Source organism: Panthera onca, chromosome F2 (assembly GCF_046562875.1).
Source record: "Panthera onca isolate mPanOnc1 chromosome F2, mPanOnc1 haplotype 2, whole genome shotgun sequence".
In the NCBI taxonomy this organism is placed as follows: Eukaryota; Metazoa; Chordata; class Mammalia; order Carnivora; family Felidae; genus Panthera; species Panthera onca.
The window spans coordinates 41596107-41620877 of record NC_138356.1 but is presented as its reverse complement, the minus strand read 5'-3'; the positions used below and the strand labels follow the sequence as shown (position 1 = coordinate 41620877).

Sequence of the window (24771 nt, the reverse complement as noted above, 5' to 3'; positions counted from 1 at the left end):
AACAATTAAAAAATTTACCACAAGAATGATAAAAAGACAATTCTTATTACCTGAAGGCACTTAGCAAGCATTAAGGCTACTACTAAACTTAATAGAGGAGACACCAATAAAGCTGAATTCTCAAACTGCAGTAAATATCCCAGAAAGAGAGAAAATATATAGATTTTATAAACTTCATGAACCTGTTGAAACAAAATAAGATGAATGAGAATAAAATGAATCTTACTATACATCTTTTCATTGGTTTTGTTTAGAGTAGATTATAAATAATTATTAGTATCCAATTATATTATTATAATCCAATTATAAAATAAATGTTCTACTATAATTTAGAATATATTATACAAATGTTTAATCTGTATTTTTAATGTTATGGTATGAAATGAATTTCTTATTTTCTTAGAAATAACTCTTATAAGCAAAGTAAAAAGCTTTAAAACCAAGGACATCTAAATCAGACTGAAAAAATCTTAGTCCCAGGCTCTGATTTAATTTTACTTGGCTTGCCCTGTTATTAAAATCCATCTATACATCATCAAACTGCATACATCAAAAATTATAACCTTTAGCAGCAGTTCCCAAACACCACCTAGAAAAAACATTGCCATGAAATGTAGCACCAGAGACCAGTATTTTTAGATTTGGTCCATTTAACAGTGAGCATAAGAAAGTCAAATTCAATATCCTAATAGAAGATCTCCCGAGAAAGTTGTTTGTCTTAGAAGATTTCTTTTCTTAAAAAAAAAAAAAAAAAAAGATTTCTTTTCTAAAATTCAATAATATAGTAATTTTCTCTACCATAAGATTAATTCCTTTTGGAAAGGGAAAACTAAGACAAAATATAGACATTAGTTAGGGGAGGAAATCAAAAGACAGAGTATTAAAGGGAAAAGAAAAGAAAAGAAAATGAAAAAGAAAAAGAGAAAGAAAAAGAAAAACAGAACAAAAAATATCTGGCCTTTTAGAAGGCCAGAGCTATTAAGAAAAAGAAATACCTCACTGTAGGAAGGCTGAAACATTGACAGGGAGAAGGCACAATGGGATCTTCCAGGTGTTAAAAATATTCTACTTCCTGATTTGGGATGCTGGTTCTGGAGATGTGTGCTAGTTATTGAGTGACTGTCTCTTAGCTCCAAACCTATCCCTCTACCCACTGTCTTGTAATGCTGGGGTTGAGGACTCTGCTTTCTATGTCTCTGCTTTTCCAGTTGGCTCCCTATTAAACTCTGCCAATATGAAATGCTAGAGAGAGATAATAAGGCTGAAGAAGAAGGGAGGAGCTTGTGGCTTCCTGTCTGCTTTGCAGCTCCTGTGAGTATCATATCAGCAATACTTCTTCACTCCACTAGAGCAATTCCTTCCAGCTAAAGCAGCTAAATGCATGTGCAGCTTCTCCAACACTCGACAGACCAGCTGTAACACATTCTCTTGCCCCGGAGACCCCAGGGCCAGCTGGACAGAGCCCCCATTCTCGGAAGTCTGGGTTCCATTTCTCCAGTTCAGAGACTCCAGCAAAGCTGGGAGGCAGCCCCTCCTTAGAAGCTTAAGTTTCAGCTCCACAGGGGTTCCTCTTCTAAGTTTTGAAGTTTTAAAAACTCCAATTTCTCCCCTTTGCTCCCTCAACTCTAGTGGTGGTAACTGCTTCCTGCAGTTGCTTCCTGTATGATGCTTTTGGGTTCTTACTACCCTTTCAATTAATAAGATAATGGCATTGTATTTGATTAATGACTCTTTATGTTAAACACCCTCAATTCAATTAACCTAAATGTTGGTATTCATCAGGATTCTGGATCATCTAAATATATAGGATGAAGACAAGAAAGAGCAAGAAGACCCAAGAGTTTCTGGCTTGGACAACATATTAAATACTTAATAAATGTTTACAAATAAAAGATAAGAAAAGAGTGAAAAAGATAAAGATAAAAAAAGGAACCAAATATTGATGGGAACCTTTTTTTTTTTTTTTTTTCAACTTTTTTTTTTTTTTATTTATTTTTGGGACAGAGAGAGACAGAGCATGAACGGGGGAGGGGCAGAGAGAGGGAGACACAGAATCGGAAACAGGCTCCAGGCTCCGAGCCATCAGCCCAGATGCCTGACGCGGGGCTCGAACTCACAGACCGCGAGATCGTGACCTGGCTGAAGTCGGACGCTTAACCGACTGCGCCACCCAGGCGCCCCTATTGATGGGAACCTTTAACCACTGTAGGCAGTTATATAAACTGATAGAACCATTCTGGACAAAGACTTGGTATGTGGTTAGGTTGAATATGCATATATCCTTTGACTTGTAATTCCACTATGAAGTGTATACTCTAGTATACACTAGACTCTATACACTTATGTACCAGGTAAGAATGCTTATAGCAGCACTGGTCATATGGACAATAAACTGGAAAAAAACTGAAATGTCCATCAATAGAATGTGTAAATACATAAACATGAAAGAAATACAGGTCTTTACATCATCAAGAATGAATCTCAAAAGCAAATCAGACAAAAGTAAACAATACATTATTTTCAGCATGTTTTAAGGAATATATAGATAGGTGGTAAAAACCACAAGGAAACAGGAGGAAAGGATTAACAAAACTCAGGACAGTGAACCTCTGTTGGGGAGGGAGCAAGATGTGACTGGAAGCAGTTAAAAGCAGGACTTCTGGGTATTCAAATGCTCTATTTCTTGGCCTGGATGGTCAAACAGTCATGTTTTATTCTATATAGTATATTTACACAGCGTATATACACTCTTTTGTGTATATTCTATATTTCACTTTTTTTTTTTTTTTTTTTTAAGAAATAGAAAGGGAAGGAGAAATGGCTCAAAAGAGCAGAAGCACATGGTGACTTTGGGTAAGCAGGCTGTCTTGAAGGGAATTTCGAAGTCCTTAAACGGCTGGGAGAATGAGTTTAACAATCTTTTGAGTACAAGTGTAAGTCAGAGCCTATTAAAACATTTCAAAATAATCCCACCGCTGCCCCCCAAAACAAAACAAACAAAACCCAAACAACAAAAATTTCAAAATAAAGCTTAAAAGCCAAATTACCTAAAGATACAACACTATAAAAATACTTATTCTCCGGATTTAAAACCACAATTTTAAAGTTCAAAATACCTTCTCACTTTGCTCCAGTGAAAAACTATCTAGCAAGAACAGAGATATTGCTTGAAGAAATAAGAGATAGTGGCTGTACTCCCACATCATCATAAACGTGTAAGTTGAAGCACTCATCAACAAGTAGCAAAACCTCTAGGGAAAACAAAAGAAAGAAACTAAATATCAGTAGCTTTATTACTATAAAAATCCATGAGGTTGTTACCTCACAGCTGCAGCCCTGTTACTGGTTCAACTTTAAGCTATATAATTCTAGAAATTTTGTTTTTAAGTCACATAATTATTATTAAATCCTTACATAAACAATAAGATCTTAAATAAAACACAGAGATAAATAAATCCTCAAAATTCAAAACCATATTGAGAATTTCAGGAAGACAAAGGGAAAAAATTCAGTACATTTTTCTTTTTTTTTTTTTTTTAATTTTTTTTTCAACGTTTTTTATTTATTTTTGGGACAGAGAGAGACAGAGCATGAACGGGGGAGGGGCAGAGAGAGAGAGGGAGACACAGAATCGGAAACAGGCTCCAGGCTCCGAGCCATCAGCCCAGAGCCTGACGCGGGGCTCGAACTCACGGACCGCGAGATCGTGACCTGGCTGAAGTCGGACGCTTAACCGACTGCGCCACCCAGGCGCCCCTGTACATTTTTCTTTTATCACAAGAGGTAAAGTAAAAAATATAAGACAACGGTGGCTTTTGCCAGACGTGTCGATGGGCTTTTGTATTGTGAAAGTAACTCCATTCACTCTAAAAAACATGTTCACTTCCAAATTTCCCTAAGAGTTTCCATTTAAACAGTCTGTTTATGTCTCAGCCTATTCCAAGGAAAGGAAAAAAGGAAAAAAGCCCACTGCTCTTTTTTCATTACTTCTCAGCAAATGTGTGCCCTTGCCTTTCCCCAGTGCTTGTACTGTCAATCATATAAAACTCTTTTTCCCTCTGCTAACATACTAAACACAAGGACTTCTTGTCCTTGCCTGGCTAAAATCAATTCTGTCTTTCCAAATGTTATCTCCCAAGTGATCCCTTAGTGAGAAACCCAAGTGTGACAAATCCATTGTTCCTTAGCATATTTCTAACAACCTCTACTTCCTCCAGGGATCTGCATTTTTATTGCCAGTTCCTCCATCAGGCATGGTATCACATGACTTTGTTCTGATAAGAATAGCAAAGGAGAAAGGCAATAAGGGTCTAGTCTAGTCAAGAAACCTAAGATAATAGCCATGCTCTCTTCTAAAACTAAGTCTTTCAGGGCGCCTGGGTGGCTCAGTTGGTTCAGCATTCAACTTTGGCTCAGGTCATGATCTCACAGTTCATGAGTTCGAGCGCCGCATCAGGCTCTGTGCTGACAGCTTGGAGCCTAGTGCTTGCTTCAGATTCTGTGTCTCTCTCTGCCCCTCCCCTGCTCACGCTCTGTCTCTCTCTCTCAAAAAAAAAAAAAACACACTTTTTAAAAATTAAAAAATAATAGATTCCAAAATGAGAAATACTTCAGGCCGTCAGCAGATATAAAGATTTTCCAGTACCCTGAATAAGATTAAGACCAGAAAACAAAGTGTAAGAGATGGAAAAATTCTATCAGTTGGTCGAAGAATACCAACTGCAAGGCCTAGAAGAGCTTAGCACTGATAGAACACATAAGCTTCTGCTCTTCATAGCACCATAGCTTTAAGAGAAAGTGTTCTGGAAACTTCTAATGTGGAACAACCAGAACTCTAATAACCAGACGTGAAACCATCATCCCCTGAGAAAACAGTACCAGAAATCAGGTCTAGATCCGGCCTAACTAACCTACTGGACATGTAGGTCCAGTACATGTAAAGCTACAGTACAATAAAGCAAATTACTCATGCCACGGGTTTACCCTCAAACTACTTTAAAGTATATACAGTGTGAAATAAGATAGAAATATATGGGTGTGTGTGTGGGGGGGGGGGTGTTGCCTGAGTGGCTCAGTCAGTTAAGCCTCCAACTTCAGCTCAGGTCATGATCTCACAGTTCATGAGTTCAGAGCCCCACATCGGGCTCTCCACTGTCAGTGTGGAGCCTGCTTCAGATCCTCTGTCTCCCTCTCTCTGCCTCTCCCTGCTCATGCATGCTCTCTCTCTTAAAAATAAACAAACACTTAAAGATTTTTAAAAAATATATGTCAAACACAATCTGCACAATTAGCTGTTTTTCCTTTCTTTGAACATTTTCAAAATTCTGTGCACTTTTGTCTATCCTTTACCCTGCTCACTTCATTTTCAACTATGCCTTTATTGTTAACTATTTTACACATATTACTTGACACATTAAATGTATTTCAGTAATCAACCACAGATATGTCTACATAGCTCCAAATAACTGCACAAAGATCTGAGCTTGGACAGACTGATGCAACAGGGATCACAAGATCTAGCCTCAAGAATGGGAAGCAAACTACCAAATATGTGATTAAAATACACATCCTATTCCAATACTACTCAGCAATGAAAATAAACAAACTATTGACACAATGCAATAACTTAGGTGGATGTCAAGGGCATTAGGCTAAATGAAAAAAAGCTGATCTTGGGGCACGTGAGTGGCTCCGTAAGTTAAGCTTCCGACTCTTCATTTCGGCTCAGGTCATGATCTCCCAGCTGGTGAGATGGATCCCCATGTCAGGCTTTGTGCTGACAGTACAGAGACCGCTTGGGATTCTCTCTCTTCCTCTCTCTCTGCCCTTCCCCTGCTCATTCTCTTTCTCCCTCTCTCTCTCTCAAAAATAAACATTTAAGGGGCGCCTGGGTGGCGCAGTTGGTTTAGCGTCCGACTTCAGCCAGGTCACGATCTCGCGGTCCGTGAGTTCGAGCCCCGCGTCAGGCTCTGGGCTGATGGCTCAGAGCCTGGAGCCTGCTTCCGGTTCTGTGTCTCCCTCTCTCTCTGCCCCTCCCCCGTTCATGCTCTGTCTCTCTCTGTCCCAAAAATAAAAATAAAATAAATAGAAAGGTTGTAGCTTCTGCAAAAAAAAATAAAAATAAAAATAAAATAAAATAAAAAAAACATTTAAAAAAAAAAGAAAAAAAGCCAATCTTGAAGGATAACATACTATATAATTCCACTTGTATAACCTTTCAAAATGACAAAATCATCGTGATAAAAAATTAGAGCTGTGGTTGCCAGAAAAACAGAAAACATGCGGTGCTACCATAAAAGATAACACTGCTGCCATTTGTAGTCACTATATACATCTTCATTAATATTTTCTTAACTTGCAATGACTAAAAGCTATCAATATTACAGAAAAAAAATGGTAAAATAATGAGAGATTAATTTTCAAAATAATAAACTCTTCATTTATTTGTCAAGTAACTGCACTGAAACAATACAACATCTCCTTTCTCTTAAAAATAATTTACCCGTCAGGGGCACCTAGGTGGCTCAGTGGGTTAAGCATCTGACTGTTGGTTTTGGCTCAGGTCATGACCTCATGGTTTCGTGAGTTCAAGCCCCACATGGGCCTCTGCGCTGGCAACACGAAGCCTGCTTGGGATTCTCACTCTCCATTTCTCTGCCCCTCCCTCACTTGGCACTGTCTCTGCCTCTCTCAAAATAAATAAATAAACTTTAAAAAAATAATAATTTACCCGTCAATCTGACTAGACTAATAGTGTTATAGTAAGACTCTGTAAATATATCCTTTATTATGTAGTAATTAGGCTTCACTGAATATCACTGACCTGTTAATATGACTAACTTTAAAATTATATACATTTGCAATACATCAAAATTAACTGTGACAAATAAGTTTGTATCTTACCTCTCCGTAAGTATTTAGGTTGCTTTTTAAATAGCCTGTAAGTGCAGCAATTTGGCATGCAAAGTATGGCAGTGCCCAGTTTTCTCTTAAAGGAATGGAGTATTCAATTCTTGTTGTATCTACCCTAAAGTAAACCACAGATGAAGAGCAAAATATCAAGACATTATATTTATGTAACACTGTACTTTTCAAAGTACTTTCACACACATGTCATTGTTCTCTGTAACAATCCTGTGAGGTAGACATAGACAGAGCCACTACGGTCTATATAGCACCTGGAGCAAATTAAGCATCTCATTCAACCCCCCTTTCCTCCCTTCCAGGAAGACTCAGTGTGGTTGTACACTGCTTGGTGAATAGATGGGCAACTGTGAAAATTTGAAAAAGGCTTTCTGCTCTGAGCAGATACGCCTCATGTTAAGGCACACAACTTGTCGTAGAGGACACTAGATTTCAGTTCCTACCCTTTCTTCCCTTAATGAGATAGATGGCTACTCTTCTCTAGAATACAATCGCATTACATAATTAGCAGGCCTGACAGGCCCAAGGTTCTTATCCTCCCTTATGTAAAGAATATGAAGTTCAGAGAGGTGATGTGACTTAATCAATGTCATATAGCTGGCACAACTGGGATTACAATGCATCTTCTGATATCTAGTTTAATAATCTTTTCAATCAGCAGTTCCCAGGAATTACCATTACAGTAATCCTTCACGTGATATATCCAGAAACCCTTAAATGCCAAATACAGAATGTCTTTCCAGGCTCTTCCTAGATTTCTTCTCAATCTGCGCTACAGCATGTTGTCTCCTGGGCATATCCTCACACCTCAAGAGAATTACCTTTCCAACAATCACCAAATTTAGGACTCGCGCTCAATGTTTTTTTTCTACACAGAAACAAAGGTGCTACTGCTTTAAAATTTTTGTGAAAATTGTTGTATTAATTCTCCTAAATAATAGAGGTGAATGTATTTGCATGTAAGTTAGTTCCATCAAACTGTGATATAGGATACTTCTTAGCAATGAAAAGGAATGAACTATTGATATGCCCAATATACATGAGTCTCAAAATAATTATGCTGAGTTAAAAAAAAAAAAAAGACCAAAAAGTATATGCTATATGACTTTATTAAGTAAAATTCTGGAAAATGAGGGGTGCCTGGATGGCTCAGTTAGGTTCAGTGTCTGATTCTTCATTTCGGCTAAGATTGATCCTAGGGTCATGAGATTGAGCCCCATGTTGGGCTCCATGCTGAGTGTGGAGCCTGTTTGGGATTCCCTCTCTATCTATGCCCCTCTCCCCCACTCTCGCTCTCTCTCTAAAATAAAAAAATAAAAATAAATTTAAAATTCTATAAAATGAAAACTATAGTGACAGAAAGCAGATTCCTGGTTTTCTGGGGACAATGGAAGTTAGTAGAGGTGAGGTAAGAAGAAGAAAGAAGGAAGCGTTACTGGGAGGCACAAAGAAACTTTTGGAGGTGATAGATATGTTTATTACATTGATTTTATTGATGGTTTCAAGAGTGTGTCTAAATGCCTGAACTGATCAAACTGTATACTTTAAATATGTACATTTTATGACAGTTATACCTCAGTAAAACAGTTAAAAAGTATTATAAGAAAACTTGTCTATGAATATATATGTGATTGAATACATATATATGAAAAAAACAGGATCATACATGAAGATCAAACAAAATAAAAGCTGTAAATATTAACTTAGCAGTATATCTACAGCTTAGTAAACGGTATTAGATCTTGGCTCTTTTATAATTCTGTAATGAACCACTTTTCACTTAATATCTAATGAGCATCTTTCCATAACATATGTATCAATAAATACAGTTCAAGAATATTTAATGGCCAGGACACATTCCCAAAATTGGGAAGCTGGACCCAGCAGTCACCTTTCTGAAGGTTTACTCACTATCCCTGCCTAAATCACAGATCAGTACAGTGAAAATCTTTAAAACTCTGCACTGGAAAAGGGGAGTTGTTGCAACACAGACTGAGTAGGATCTCTGCCAGTTACCCTCTTCACCTACACAAGCCTCCCCACTGCTACCTTGCTGAACACCTGAGCTACTCTCTCTTGCCTTTACCATGTTTGGTCCTTGTGAGGAACAGAAGGCTAATAGTAGGAAGTGACTAAATCAGATGAGACCCACTTTTTCTCCCCCAGTGGCAGAGTCTAGAGCAGCACAAACCAGTAGTTTAAAATAATAACTAGTTAAATCACCTAGGATGCATAGGCCTATTGATACATTCACAGAAACCAGGAAGCCCTGGTTTCATTTTCAATTTTCTTTCTTTTTTTAAAGTAATCGCTACACCCAATGTAGGTCTTGAACTCATGACCCTGAGATTAAGAGTCACATGTTCCACCAACTGATCCAGCCAAGCACCCTTTGAATTTTCATTTTAGACACGTCATGGTATAAGCCTAATCTGGATTTCAGTACTCGCTTCCATGTTTGTGTTAACAATGTAGTTGGCAATAGGGGCGCCTGGGTGGCTCAGTCGGTTAAGCGGCCGACTTCGGCTCAGGTCATGATCTCGCGGTCCGTGGGTTCGAGCCCCGCGTCAGGCTCTGTGCTGACAGCTCAGAGCCTGGAGCCTGTTTCAGATTCTGTGTCCCCCTCTCTCTGACCCTCCCCCATTCATGCTCTGTCTCTATCTGTCTCAAAAATAAATAAACGTTAAAAAAAAAAAAATTAAAAAAAAACCACAAAACAATGTAGTTGGCAATATAGCATTACTTCAATTGGCTTGAGTTAATGGCGGGGGGAGAGATGACTGTAATACTAAATGATGTACTGTCAAATAAAAACAAAACGATGTCATGATCACTATGGTAAAAAAAGAAAAAAAAAAAAAAAGATTCCATAGTAGACAAGAGAGCAACATGATGAGAAGTGAGTCATCTCACAGTACCCAGCTGTGTAGGTTTACCATATTCAAAAGAACCTGCTGGAATGGTACCATATTTACACAGATAGTAGAAATCTGGTTTTAGCAAAATATCATTTTTTATGTTAAATTTATCTTTTCAGTTAATATTTTGCTGGTTCATTATTTCATTAATAGATTAGTTTCAGTTTTATTTATTTAAAAAAATTTTTTTTACATTTATTTATTTTTGAGAAACAGAATGAGACAAAGCGTGAGCGGGGGAGGGGCAGAGAGACAAGGAGACAGAATCTGAAGCAGGCTCCAAGCTGTGAGCAAGCGGTCAGCACAGAGACTGATGTGGGGCTCGAACCCACAAAGTGTGAGATCATGACCTGAGCTGAAGTCAGATGCTCAACTGACTGAGCCACCCAGGTACCACGATTGATTTCAGTTTTATAGTAGCATAAGTGCTTTTAAGTATATGGAGCATTACCTAGTTTTGTTTTATATGTAAGTAGCATTACAGAATTCAAATTATTTATGTCAGTACATGGAATCCATGAGAATTAAGTTTTAAATATACAGAACTGAAGTCCAAGAAATGCTGAGTCGGATAACATATAAAACAGTTTGGTATGTCAATGTATAATGTGTGAAAGATGAAAAACATTTACACAGTATCAGTATAACTTCCAATGGCAGCATATTGCCTTGCACTGATGTATTACAATTTACCTAACCATTCTCCTATATTTAGATGGTTTTCTAATTTTTCATGTTATTTCCCTCCTTTTCTGGATTACTGTCTTGTGATGAAATGGAATTCTTGGGGAAGACTACCACCTAAAATTTAAAAAGCTTGTACCTCCATGAGCATTCTGAGTATACCAATACCATCACAACAGAACCAGCATCATGTGTTACCATTATTTTCCGTTAGCTGTACCTCTACGTCATGGATATTTCCTTGCACCTAACCTCTTTATTATTACCAATGTACAATTACTTTTTTGGGGGCCAAAGACTAACTTTAACATACATTTTTTTTAAAGGTTTATTTATTTTTGAGAGCGACAGAACGTGAGTTGGGAGGGGTAGAGAGAGAAGGAGACAGAATCCAAAGCAGGCTCCAAGCTCTAAACTGTCAGTGCAGAGCCAAATGCGGGGCTCAAATCCACAAACCACAAGATCATAACCCGAGCCGAAGTCGGACACTCAACCGACTGAACCACCCAGTAGTACACTTAATCCTACACATTTCTTCTTTGTTCTTCAAATATAAATATGTTTTCACTGAAAGTGATACCCAGGTATATATTTGTAGATGAGAAGATCAGTAGGACTCTTCCATATTGTTTATGTGTAAAGCCTGGTTTTGGTTACCCTATTTTGGTGATCACGTCTGTTAAGAGGGAGTCATTTGCCACTGAGTTTTCCCTCACTACTGTCTATACAGTGCTGTTTCCTAAAATTTCCTCAAATTTTCTAGTATGCCTACATTTTTTAGTTTTATAATACTGCTTTTCCCTTCTGGTGTTAAGAAACAAGTAACACAAAATACAACTAAGAACACTACGAATAATCATAATATAATGGAATGACTAATACCTTTTTATACTTTTCTAGGTATTCATATATAAACTCTAAAGCTGCTGAATAAAAAAAAAGCAAGTTATCTTTCACAGCATTAAAATATATTTTCCAGTATAAAATATATATCAATAAAAAATGAGCGAAATGCAAAACAAATAAAAGCTACTTGTTAAGAATATTTTAATTGCCAAAAGATACATTTTAGCAGAATATATCACAAATTTTCTACCTAACTCCTGCTCTAGGTACCCAGGATACAATGTATCATTAAATAAGGCAATTTCCTTACAATTCTCACTAAGAGCTCTAAAACACTCTTATTTGGGGGGCACCAGGGTGGTTCAGTCCACGCTGAGACCACAGAGCCTGCTTGGGATTCTCTCTCTCTGCCCCTCCCCTGCTCGCTCTCTCTCTCAAAATAAACAAATGAACTTTAAACATGTGGCAAGGAGTCTTTAATGCCATTATTTTTACAAGGAAAAACTGCCTGGGCTTCCCCTCTTCAAATTTCTGATGAAGATAAAGATAGATCTAGAAATTAAACAAAATGAATATTAAAAGTTCACTGGTGGGTGTCTGGCTGTCTCAGTCCGTAGAGTATACAACTCTTGATCTCAGGGTCATGAGTTTGAGCCCTGTGCTGGGGGTGGAGCCTACTTAAAAAACAAAAAGTTCCCTGCCTATAGTAGCCAGTCTCCAAGATGGTCTGCAATGGTCCCTGCCTCCTAGTATTAACACCCTGTGTAGTTACTTCCCATAATGCACCGGAGTTAGTCTGCATGATCAACAGAATATGGCAGAGTAACGTCCTATCATTTCTGATAATTAAGTTTTAAAAGAGATCTGGAGGGGCGCCTGGGTGGCTCAGTCGGTTGAGCCTCTGACTTCGGCTCAGGTCATGATCTCATGGTCTGTGAGTTTGAGCCCCACGTCGGGCTCTGCGCTGACAGCTCAGAGCCTGGAGCCTGCTTCACATTCTGTGTCTCCCTCTCTCTCTGACCCTCCCCCGTTAATGTTCTATCTCTCTCTGTCTCAAAAATAAATAAACATTAAAAAAAAAAAAAAGAGAGATCTGGCTTCCACTACAGCACACTCACTCCACACTCTTTTTGGATCACTCACTATAAAGAAAGCCAGCAGCCAAGCTGTGAGCAGCCCTATGGTGAGGCTTGTGTGTTGAAAAATTAAAGTCTCCCAGGCCAACAACCAGCTAAAGAACCGAGGTTTCTTGTAAAAAGTCACATGAATGAGCTTGGAAGTAGATGGTCCAGGCCAATCAAACCTTCAAATGTTTATACCCTTAAACAACTCTTGACTGCACCCTCATAACAGGCTCTGAACCAGAACCACCCAGTTAAGCCACTGTGGATTCCTGACCACCAGAAACTGTGACATAATGTTTGTTTTAAGCTGTTAAGTTTTAGGGTGATTTTTTATGCAGCAATAACTAATACATCACATACTGAAGAAAACAATCCTTTTATTATTTTAAATAATGCTAGTTTTATACTAAATACATTTCATTCTAAAAAGCAAGACTTTCTAGACCTAGTCTATGAGTTCTGAAATACTTTGGGCTATTAAATTTCTAACAATGAATTCTAATAGAATGAACTCTAATAGAGAGAATCTTTTTTTATATAGGTTTATTTTATTTTATTTTTATTTTTGAGAGAGAGAGAGAGACAGACACAGAGCGTAAGCAGGGGAGGGGCAGAGAGAGATGGAAACACAGAATCTGAAGCAGGCTCCAGGCTCTGAGCTGTCAACACAGAGCCCGCCCGACATGGGGCTTGAACTCACAAACCATGAGATCATGACCTGAGCCAAAGTCGGCTGCCCAACCGTCCAGGCGCTCCAAGAGAAAGAGAATCTTAAGCATGGAGCCACTCAGCGTGGAGCCCAACCAGGGCTTATGGCCGCTGAGATCATGATCTGAGCTGAAATCAAGAGTCTGACACTTAACTGACTGAGCCACCCAGGTGCCCCCTGACTTTCTAATAGTAACTGTATTTAAAGGTAACCAAAGAACCTTCATTAATCAAGAAAAATTTTACCTTTTGAAGAATTAAGAATCTAGCTAATGAAAATAGAAACATATAATTTAATAAACCCTAATGTAATTACTAATTTCAGCAGATTATCAACTAGAGTTACAACCCTTAGGTAAATGGTTAACATTGAAAAGGGCACAGATTATTTTCTAGTCACACTATTCAATGAAGAAATCTGACTGTCATTCCCCAAAGCAGCAATCTCAGACTCACTAGGGGCAGGCCAAGTAAATACCTTGTAATTTTTAATATCATGGAACACGAAAAACATACCACCTATGATATATTCTAACTAGAACTGTTTACCTTGAACTCATCAAGCCTTTGGATATAACTTCCAGGTTATAGAAACACAAGGAATAGAGGGAAAAGCTAGATGACACCACAGGAAGCAACAAGAGAAATCCATAAGGTGGGATATTCTGTAGGATAACTGACTTGGTCTCTTCAACAGAAAAAAGGGATTATGTTAGATTTAAAGAGAAATAAGGAGGGGCACCTGGCTGGCTCAGTCGGTTAAGCATCTGACCCTGGTTCAAGTCATGATCTCAACAGGTTTGTGAGTTTGAGCCCTGCATCAGTCTCTCCACTCTCAGTGCAGAGCCCACTTGGGATCCTCTGTCTCCCTCTCTCTCTGCCACCCCCTCACTCCGCTCTCTCTCTTTTCTCAAAAATAAATCAACATTTTTTTCTTAAATCTTGAAAAAAAGAATTAAAGAACATAACAACCAGATGAAATATGTGGTCCTGGATTAAATGCTGGTTTGGACAAACCAGCTTTTTGGGGTATTCTGAGGTCAACACGGGTAAGAGGTAAGATAAAAAGTTATTGAGGGGTGCCTGCCTGGATGGTTAGTCAGTACAGCATCTGACTCTTGATCTCAAGGTCCTGAGTTCAAGCCCCACATTGGGTGTGGAGCGTACTGAAAAAAAAAAGTTATTGAAGTGGAGGGGTTCATTCGGTAGAGCACGTGACTCTTGATCTCTGGGTTGTGAGTTCAAGCCCCATGTTGGGCATAGAGTTTACTTTAAAAAAAAAAAAAAGTTCTTGGAAAGGTAGACTGCTGAATAAAGAAAGCAGAATATAAAACAGTATGTGTAATATATTTCATTCTGACAAAAAAAATACACACACAAATACATACACTATATACACATACACATACATACTCACATAGAAAAAGATCCAAAAGTATAAACACCGAGGTATAAACAATGGCGAGTGATCTCCAGGTGGTGGGAATGTAAAGTTATTTTGTTTTTGCTGGTTTTAATTTTCCATAACATACATATACTGTTTTTGTAATAATAAAGTTTGGCTCATTCCTGTTTTTAAGAAGAAATACGTTTAGGGGCACCTGGCTGGCTCAGTCAGTACAGCATATGACTCAATCCTGGGGCTGTGAATTGAAACCCCATGTTGGGTATAGAACTTACTTTAAAAAAATAAAAAATAAAAATAAAAAAAAGAAGAAGAAATAGGTTTAAGCCATAAAGCTGAACAGCTATACTTTAAAACTTCTAAGGAAGATTTTTAAAATATGCTTTATATCAAATTATTGGCAGCATATGACCCTAAATATAAACAAAGCCCAGTAAGAGATATAGCCCTTAATGCCGAGTCTCAATAACTTGAAACGTATCATATTTTTTATTTGGGAATTGCCAAAAGAAAATGTTGTAGCAGAAGAAACGTTTCATTTTTTAGAAATTTAGTCATGATGGGGCGCCTGGGTGGCTCTATCAGTTAAGCATCCAACTTTGGCTCAGGTTATGATCTCATGGTTTGTGAGTTCAAGCCCCACGTCAGGCTCTGTGCTAACAGCCCAGAGCCTACAGCCTGCCTCGGAATCTGTGTCTCCATCTCTCTCTGCTCCTTCCCCGCTCGTGCTCTCTCAAAAATAAATAAATGTTAAAAAAATTTTTAATAATAAAAAAATAAAAATTTAGTCATGATAAATGTTAGGGGAGAAAAGTGCTATGGAGAGAAAAAATACCCATAATTCAGAATTAAATTTTTGACACTGACCAATGCCAAGAGAATTTTTATGTCTCAAATCAGCTCTCCATTTCAAAGAAACCCCATTGCTTATTCTCTTTTTACTTACTATTAAAGAACTGAGACTGCTCTGATCACCAAAAGGGATGGATTTACTAATTCAAAGCACTCTGTGACAGATTAACACAGAATCCTTATCTGTGGTGGTTAACTTAATAGCGATATATCTTGGGTACCCAGGGGGTTTAGTCGGTTAAGCCTCTGACTCTTGATTTTGGCTCAGGTCACAATCTTGAAGTTTGTGAGATCAAGCTCCGTGTTGGGCCCCACGAGGACAGTGTGGAACCTGCTTGGGATTCTCTCTCTCTCTCTCTCTCTCTCTCTCTCTCTCTCACTCTCTCTCCCTCTCTCAAAATAAATAAATGTTGAAAAAAAAAAATAGTGATCTATCTGATGCCTCTTCTTTCTTTTCATGAAATCGTGTCATCAATTTTAAATAAAAGAGGAAAGGGGCACCTGGGTAGCTCAGTCAGTTAAGCATCTGACTTCCGCTAAGGTCATGAACTCAAGGCTCATGACTTTGAGCCCCACACTGGGCTCAGCTCTGCCAGTGTGGAGCCTGCTTAGAATTCTCTCTCTCTCTCTCTCTCTCTCTCTCTCTTTCTCTCTCTTTCTCTCTCTGCCCCTCCACTACTTGCATTCTCTCTCTCTCAAAATAAATAAAAACTTAAAATAAATAAATAAATAAATAAGTAGGGAAAGAAAAGGCACATCCATATATGCCAATGTTACTAAGTCTGAAAATACAGAGATACAAGGTGAGTTTATTCGCCTTCAATTGTTGCATAACAAATGACCACAAATGTATAGGCTTAAAACAACACAAATTAGCTAAAAAACCTACCCCAGTTCCTCTGGATACTTTGCTCAGGGACTCCCTAAGCTAAAATCAAAGCACCTGCCAGGGCTGCCATACTCATACAGGGCTTGTGGTCTTTTCACAGGTTCGCTGGTTGCTGGCAAAATTCATTTCCTCCTCACTTCAATCCAGCAACAGCACGGCAACCTGTCTCATGCTTCAAATATCTCTGACCTCCCCTTCTGCACCAAGTGGAGAAAGATCTCCACTTTTAAGGGCTCATATGATTGTATCAGGTCCACCACGTAATCTTCGTATCTTAAGGTCAACTGTGCCATGTAACATAACATAACCAGGAATGATATCTCATCCCAGGTTGGGATTAGGGTGTAGAATATTTGGGGGATGGCATTTTTAGAACCAAATACCACAGCCATAAAAAACTGTAAAACTTAATTAAGAAAACATCTTTTACCTGTTAATAATGAACCATGCAACAGTAAGCATTCCTGCTAGCCATGTTCCACTCATAAGCCAGCTTGTAACAAATAAAGCAGTAACGTATATTCCTTGCAATCCAAAAACAATGCCAATATAGAAGTATACTGGCTCAATAATCTCCTAATTGGCAAAAAAAAAGAAAAGATAATAGAACAACATGAAATAATTTTAATGATTCATAAACATGTAAGAAAATAAATATTAAAGTCAAAAGAAAACATACATTGCTACCAGTTGCTTGATACAAAACACTGGCGATAAGTTCTGGATATAGAGACATTTGCTGCACTGCATTTATAGTCTTCAGAGATACAGTTTTGTTATTGTGTGTCAATTCATAAACACCTAGAGACAGAAAAATTTTTCTCCAGATTATTTATTCTGCTTTAAAATAATTAAACATGTCAGAGGTCATTAAATATTTTAAGTTATTAAGAAAAATCTCAAAATACAATACACTGTGCCTCATTTTTCCAATGTCTTTATTAAGTATAAAAAAGAGTAATACTTTTTTTAATAATTTTTTTAATATTTATCTAGTTTTGAGAGAGAAAGAGAGCCAAACAGAGAGCAAGCAGGGGAGGGGCAGAGAGAGAGGGAGACACAGAATCCAAAGCAGGCTCCAGGCTCTGAGCTGTCAGCACAGAGCCTGATGCGGGGCTCGAACTCACAAACTATGAGATCATGACCTGAGCTTGAAGTTGGACACTTAACTGACTGAGCCACCCAGGCACCCCTAAAGAGTAATACTTCTATTCTGAGACAATTTTCCACATTCAAGTGCTCACACATAGAGCAATGTTTTATTTTAGAAAAATGTTATTAAAAAAAATTTTTTTTAATGTTTATTTATTTTTGAGAGAAGGAGACAGAGCATGAGCAGGAGAGGGGCAGAGAGAGAGGGAGACACAGAACCTGAGGCAAGCTCCAGGCTTTGAGCTGTCAGCACAGAGCCTGATGTGGGGCTCAAACTCATGGACCGCGAGAAGCCGGGCGCTTAACCAGCTGAGCCACCCGGGCGCCCCTAGAAAACATTGTTATTAAAAATACAAATGTGAGGGGTGCCTGGCTGGCTCAGTTGGTAGAACGTATGACTCTTGATCTCAGGTTCCTGAGTTTGAGCCCCACGTTGGAGGCAGAGTGTAATTTAAAAAGATACAAATGTGGTTATCATACCTCTTTCAAATGAGGGCGCTTTTAACATATCTTTATAATAAGAATAATAAATGGCACTGTCACCTTGAAATGTGATTTCTCGTTCGAGTTCCTAAAAGAAAATGAAATGATTATTTAAATACCAGTATCCTAAATTTCAACTGTAATCTTCTTTTTCTCTCCTTGTCTTCTAAATTAATGCTATGTATTTATCATTTTATTCAAAGACATGTTTGAATTGTCCTTTAATCATTAGTGGTCACATTAAGGAGGTTAAACTTTTCAATAATCTAGCAATCATTTTAATGAAACACCTAAGGTTTAAAATGGATTGTAGGTCATAAGTCATTTACCTATTACATACAAGGAAAAGCAGAAAAATGCCCTAAGGACAGCAAGAATAGTAAGGCAGGTAATAAAAAATGATGGTTAAGGTGTTAAAGTGCAAAAGAAAAAGATAAGTTTAAGAAGAAATCAGTATTTTCTATTGCTATTCCACTTCCTTATGTATCCAGAATTGCAAACTCTTAACTAGTATTTTCAAGAGCAGCAGACACCTAATCAGCGCTTTTCAAATGAACTTCCGGAAATGTAAGTAAATCTTAAATTTCCTAAAATTGGGCTATACAGAGCCAAGAATATAGGTAATTCAAAAACTCTGAAAAATTGTGCATTTCAAGATGAATCAAGGTTTCATAAATCTATAGTCTTTGAAAATGCAACTTCTTTATTTTCATGAATATTTATCAATTAATACAAAAGATATCAGACCAGCTTCCCCAAGATCTGATCAACAGAACTTGCTAAGATATAAATGAGTGTTACGTAAGAGTTCTATAGTTAAAAAAATAAATAAATAAAATAGTTCTATGGTTAAATGAGTTGTGAAAAGGTCGCATGAAAGAAAATTAGTGGGTTTCTTTACTGCAAGACTTTTAAGAGTTTCAGTATATGTTATGCATGGTGAATCTCAAAAGAGAAAACCTTTCCCATATCTATTTGACCAGTGAATTTTTCCCCCTCATTTGGAGTTCATTAAATATATTTCCTTAAAATGATTCTTTATGAATGGAAACAATTTGTTTCTAAGATTTCAAAGATGCAAACTTTTGATCAATGCTTCTCAGATTTAATGTGCATATGAAACTCCTAGAGATCTTATTAAAAGATCTCTGATTAGATTCTGATTCTAAAGTAGGGCCTGAGAATCTGTGATTCTGAAAAAGCTCCCAGGTATTGTCAATGTTCCTGGCTTATATACAATGTTTTAAAAAACAAGGTTCTTGATGTATGCCTTCTATATTTTCAAACCTTTGGTTGTTCTCAATTCTGCCTATAATAACACAACTGCTTGGAAATATTTTGAAATACTGATCCCAGACACTCCCCAGTACCCCACCTAAGAGTCTGTGAGGGAGGTTATGTTTTGAAAGCTCATCAGATGACTTTATTGGTACATCCAGTATTGAGAACTACTAATGGTTAATCTGCATAACATTTTCAAGGAAACAGAGGATATACTACAGTAATAGCTTTTGTCAAGACAATACAAATAATTATTCAGCTAAATGTTTTGGTGGGATTAGGTCAATCAATGGCTTAAAAACATTTAGTCAGTTTGACGAAGGCGACGACTACTACTACTACAAAACAGCTTGGACCAAGAAAGAAAAGTCTCCAGAGTCAAGTGATAACACTGTGAACTTTGTCAACGCATATTAAAGATGTATCTGATTGTGAAGTTAAGTCTGAGAACAAACTTATTCAAAGGCTAAATTATGAATTAAGTAACTATAGGGCCTAAAGAGTCTGTGAAATGCACATGACTTAAAACCAAACATTAATCATACTAATATGTAAGAGACATCTTAATAAATACTGTCATGCATGTTAATCATTTCCAATCCCCCAAAAACATTCTAATCATGTCATCTAAAAATTAAAATATTTTACTGCTGAAACTTCTATAGACTGTTTCTGAAATGTAAACTCCATAAACTAAAAGACTGACTAAACTGTAACATTTCACGGTCTTCAAAAACTCCTGATAAGCTAGTTACATGAAGGAAAGTACCCTTAGTTTAGAAACCCATAGTCTCTATTCTATGGCCTTGAAATATATTGTATTACATTTTTCAAGGTTGACCCTGTGACTATGTTAAAACAGCTTCTACACCATTTTGTTTCTAATGGCTGTAAATAAGAAAGCACTTTTCATACTTATCATACATATATTTTGGCTCCCTGTAAAACACATTACTTAAGTTAAAATTAAATACTAAAACAACTTCCATATGCTCAAAATTCTTTCTTCTTACCTGCCTGTTGGAAAACCAGAATTTCCGTTCATGGTATGCTGATAAATACAGAGCATACATCATACCACTAGTAACTGCTGCAAGACAGCCAATGAAAATCTTTGCAAAGCGCTGAAATAATACATCTGAAAAAGCATATTAAAAGTAATCAGATGTAGATGATATTTATATTTATGCACTTCTATTTTTAAAAAGTAACCAACTCTAACTCTTCTTCCTCCCCCAAACCTAGAACCTTAATCTAATGAGAAAAACAGCAAATTCCAATAGAGGGGCATCCTAAATATACCTGACCAGTACTCTTCAAAACTGTCAAGGTCACTAAAAACAAGGAAAGCCTAAAAAAATTGCCACAGCCAAGAGGAGTCTAAATGTAATGTCAACTAAACGTAATGTAGGATCCTGGAACAGAAAAAGGACATTAGGTAATAACTAAACAAATCTGAATAAAGTGTGGACTTTAGTTAAAAATACTGTATCGGAGCACCTGGGTGGCTCAGTTGGGTAAACCTCTGACTTTGGCTCACATCATGATCTCATGGGTCATGAGTTTGAGACCTGCGTTGGGCTCTGTGCCACAGTGTGGAGCCTGTTTGGGATTCTCATTCTCTCTCTCTCTCTCTCTCTCTCTCTTCCCCCCACCCCCCCGCCCCTCCCCAGCTTGCTTTCTCTCTCTCAAAATAAATAAACTTAAAAATAAAAATAAAATAAAAATAAGTGTATCAACATTGGTTTGTTAATTATAACAAGTATACCATACTAATATAAAATGTTAATAAGAGGGAAAACTGTGTGGGCAGAGGGAGGGTATAACAAGGGAACTCTACACTATCTGTTCAATTCTTCTATAAATCAAAAAAGGTTTCAAAAATTAAAATCTATTAATCAAAAGAAAGAATAAAAATAATGTACTACGAAATATCTACAGGAAAGATAGGGGTTCATTCAGAATTACTATTGATAGCTTTTCCTTATCAAGGAGTTTTTTTTATTGAGGAATAATTTACATATTATATAGCCATTTAAAATATATAATTCAATGATCTTTGATGATTATGTATTTAAAACATCATATACAACTGTTACATATATATATCTACTTCTTGATGAAACAACATAAAACACATTTGGATTTTCTACACACAGGATGATTTGGTCCTGCTATAGCTATTAGGTATAATAAGGCATAAGGGCCCAAAGTCCAGTGTTCTGTTACTGAATGACTGACAGGTCTGTAAAAAACTCAACTTGCTGATTTGTTCGTTTAGCTAAACTAAAATCTTAACCATTTTCAAAATATTATTTACTTATTTAAAAAAAAAATTTTTTTTTAACATTTATTTATTTTTGAGACAGAGAGAGAGCATGAACAGGGGAGGGTCAGAGAGAGAGGGAGATACAGAATCTGAAACAGGCTTCAGGCTCTGAGCTGTCAGCACAGAGCCCGATGCGGGGCTCGAACTCACAGACAGTAAGATCATGACCTGAGCCGAAGTCGGCCGCTTAACCGACTGAGCCACCCAGGAGCCCCCAAAATATTATTTAATAAATACTAGTTTTCATATAATACTAAAGACATTAAGCAGACTAAAATAGTTAGATATCACTAAGTCAAGGCACCTGGCTGGCTCAATCAGTAGAGCATGGGACTCTAGATCTCAGGGCTGTGAGTTCAAGCCCCATGTTAGGTGTAGAGATTACTTTTAAAAAAGATATCAGTAAGTCTATGAGAATTATATTCAAAATGCTTTAGAAACACTACTCAATAAATCAAATATTAGTATCAGTATAACAAAATCATTTTAAAATTACTGTTTTCAGAGGCACCTGGCTGGATCAGTCAGTGAAGCGTCCAACTCTGGATTTTGGCTCAGGTCACGATCTCACAATTCATGAGTTCAAGCCCTATATCAGACTCTATGCTGACAGTGTGGAGGCTGTTTGGGATTCTCTCTCTCCCTCTGTCTCTGCCCCTCCCCTGCTTGCTCTCTGGCCCTCAAAATAAATAAACATTTCAAAATAATAAATAAAATTACTGTTTTCAACAGCATGTGTAAAGCATTTGGCCTGGCACATAGTAAGACCTCAGTAAATACTAGCTATTATTGTTGAAATATATGTGCAAAAATATATAAGATAGTCATTTAAAGCAATGTTGACATAATATGAACTATAAAAAACTGGTAAGGAAACTTATCAATGGTGGCAGTTTAACAAAAGTTCTTCCAAGTTTCTGAACATGTATCTCTTCCTGTTTTTTTCATTAAGTCTTAGATAATGGCAAATTAACCCTAATTATCTGGGGCTATTATAAAAAGTATGTAAACCAAATCCTACATATAAATGTCTTACCTTAATACTAAATATGCTGTTTTCAAAGTTTTTTGTGAAGAGTCAAAGATGGAATAAAAAAAAAAGAGCACTACATAAATGTCTGTATCAGTAACACAGGTCATAGTTAAGTAATATTTAAAGCTAACGAAAAATCTAATGACGTTAGGAAAAGAAATGTAAGATTCAATTTCACGAAAAGTTAAAAAAAAAAAAAAGGAAAGAAAAGGAGAAGTATAACTGCATTGAAAAAAATATAAGCAATACTTGCCAAAACTTTTAAGAGTAGTTCTATCTACTGGCATTATTCATATATTTTATTTTTATTATACTTTTCTCCATTTTCCACATTTTCTGCCCTAAAAATATATTTTTGTAGTCAGGGGGAAATACTATTTTATAGTAGTTATCTCTAGTTATCTCTAGATTGTTTAATTTAATCTTTCTTATATTGTATTTTCCAAAATGGTTTAAATAACCACTCTATTAGTAAGCTTTGCTGTGATTAAAAAAAAAGGTACCTCATATTATTAGTGGCTTACAAAATAAAGGTTTAGTTCTCACTTAGGCTACTTGTTGGTATTGGGTCTGCAGTGACTCTCCACCCAATTCCAGACTTCAGATTAGCTGTGGTTCTTCTTGGATCTTCTTCAGAGTTCCAGATTGGGGTCAATCCCTATTTGAGACACGCTATTCTCATGAGGAAAAGAGCAGAACAGGCAGAGCATACAATGCCTCTTACAGTTTCTGGTCAAAACTAGTACAGTGTTGCTTCCACTCACATCCCATTGGTCCACGTGAGTCACGTGGATAAGCCTGACAATGAGGTAGTGAAGTAAACACTGCTTCAGAGACTGCGCTCCAAATCACATGGCAATGGGAAGGAATGGATAATTCACTTTAGTGAAGGGAGCAAATATGTGGGAACAGTAAAAGAGTCCACCAGGGTCTGCCCCACTCATCACAAACACTCATTTCCTGCCCAAAGGCAAAACACTCTCACTGCTTTTCAAGAAAAACATCCTAAGAGCAGCTTATTCAGCTTGTTTCCTGCATGTATACATCATTTTAGGATCTGAATAGTTGCATCCTCTTAAATTTAGGCTGATAGTTCTTTTAACAGTACATCTCTCTTGGGGTGCCTGGGTGGCTCAGTTAAATGTCCAACTTTGGCTCAGGTCATGGTCTCATGGTCTGTGAGTACAAGTCCCACATCAGGCTCTGTGCTGACAGCTCAGAGTGAGGAGCCTGCTTTGGATTCCGTCTCCCTCTCTCTCTCTGCCCCTCCCCCACTCACATTCTGTCTCTCTCTCTTTCTCTCTCAAAAAACAGATAAACGTTAAAAAAAAAAAAAGCAAACAAAAAAACAAAACAGTACATCTCTCAAAAGCTTAGCAGGCAATTCTCCTAGATATTTACCTAACAGAAAAAAAAGAACAAATGTCCACAAAAATATCTGTAGAACTATGTTCACAGAAGCCTTATTCATAATAGCTAAATACTGAAAACTACTCAAATGTCCAACAAGAACAAAATAGTTAGAAAATTACAGCAACATGAATGAATCTCAAAATGATTATATATATATTTTTTTAATTTTTTTTAACATTTATTTATTTTTGAGACAGAGAGAGAGCATGAACAGGGGAGGGTCAGAGAAAGAGGGAGACACAGAATCTGAAACAGGCTCCAGGTTCTGAGCTGTCAGCACAGAGCCCGACGCAGGGCTCGAACCCACGGACCGCGAGATCGTGACCTGAGCCGAAGTCGGACACTTAACCGACTGAGCCACCCAGGCGCCCCAAAATGATTATATTTTTAAAGGATAAAATGCTAAGTGAAAGAATCCAGACACAAAAGCACACATGTTGTATGATTCCACTTACATGAAATTCTACAACATGCAAAACTAATTAATCAATATTGATAAGTATCCGAAGGGTGGTTGTCTTGGGGGGGTACAGGGAAAATCTACTGGAAGGGATACAAAGAAGCTTTCTGGGATAACGGAAATGTTCTGTATCTTGTTAATTGGACTAAGATGTCAAAACTCATTTAATAAAATACCTAAGATTCTGGGCATTTTTTTTTTTTTTAACGTTTATTTATTTTTGAGACAGGGAAAGACAGCATGAATGGGGGAGGGTCAGAGAGAGAGGGA

At 37.3% G+C, this 24771-nt stretch overlaps 1 protein-coding gene across 6 annotated transcripts in view; it reads right to left on the bottom strand.

The window, feature by feature from the left end:
• Positions 1–24771, bottom strand: part of DPY19L4 (dpy-19 like 4) — a 68171-nt gene that overhangs the window by 34885 nt on the left and 8515 nt on the right. For 2 of the 6 annotated variants that reach the window (XM_078441815.2, XM_078441816.2), the window contains exons 3-9: positions 20280–20404; positions 17983–18073; positions 17030–17151; positions 16781–16926; positions 6904–7027; positions 3117–3251; positions 51–182 (exon numbers count right to left, since the gene is read on the bottom strand). In XM_078441815.2, the coding sequence (XP_078297941.1) occupies positions 51–182; positions 3117–3251; positions 6904–7027; positions 16781–16926; positions 17030–17151; positions 17983–18073; positions 20280–20404 (875 nt within the window). The remainder of the gene's footprint in view (positions 1–50; positions 183–3116; positions 3252–6903; positions 7028–16780; positions 16927–17029; positions 17152–17982; positions 18074–20279; positions 20405–24771) is intronic. The other 4 variants (XM_078441818.2, XM_078441820.2, XM_078441821.2 and 1 more) reach the window with 4 other exon arrangements.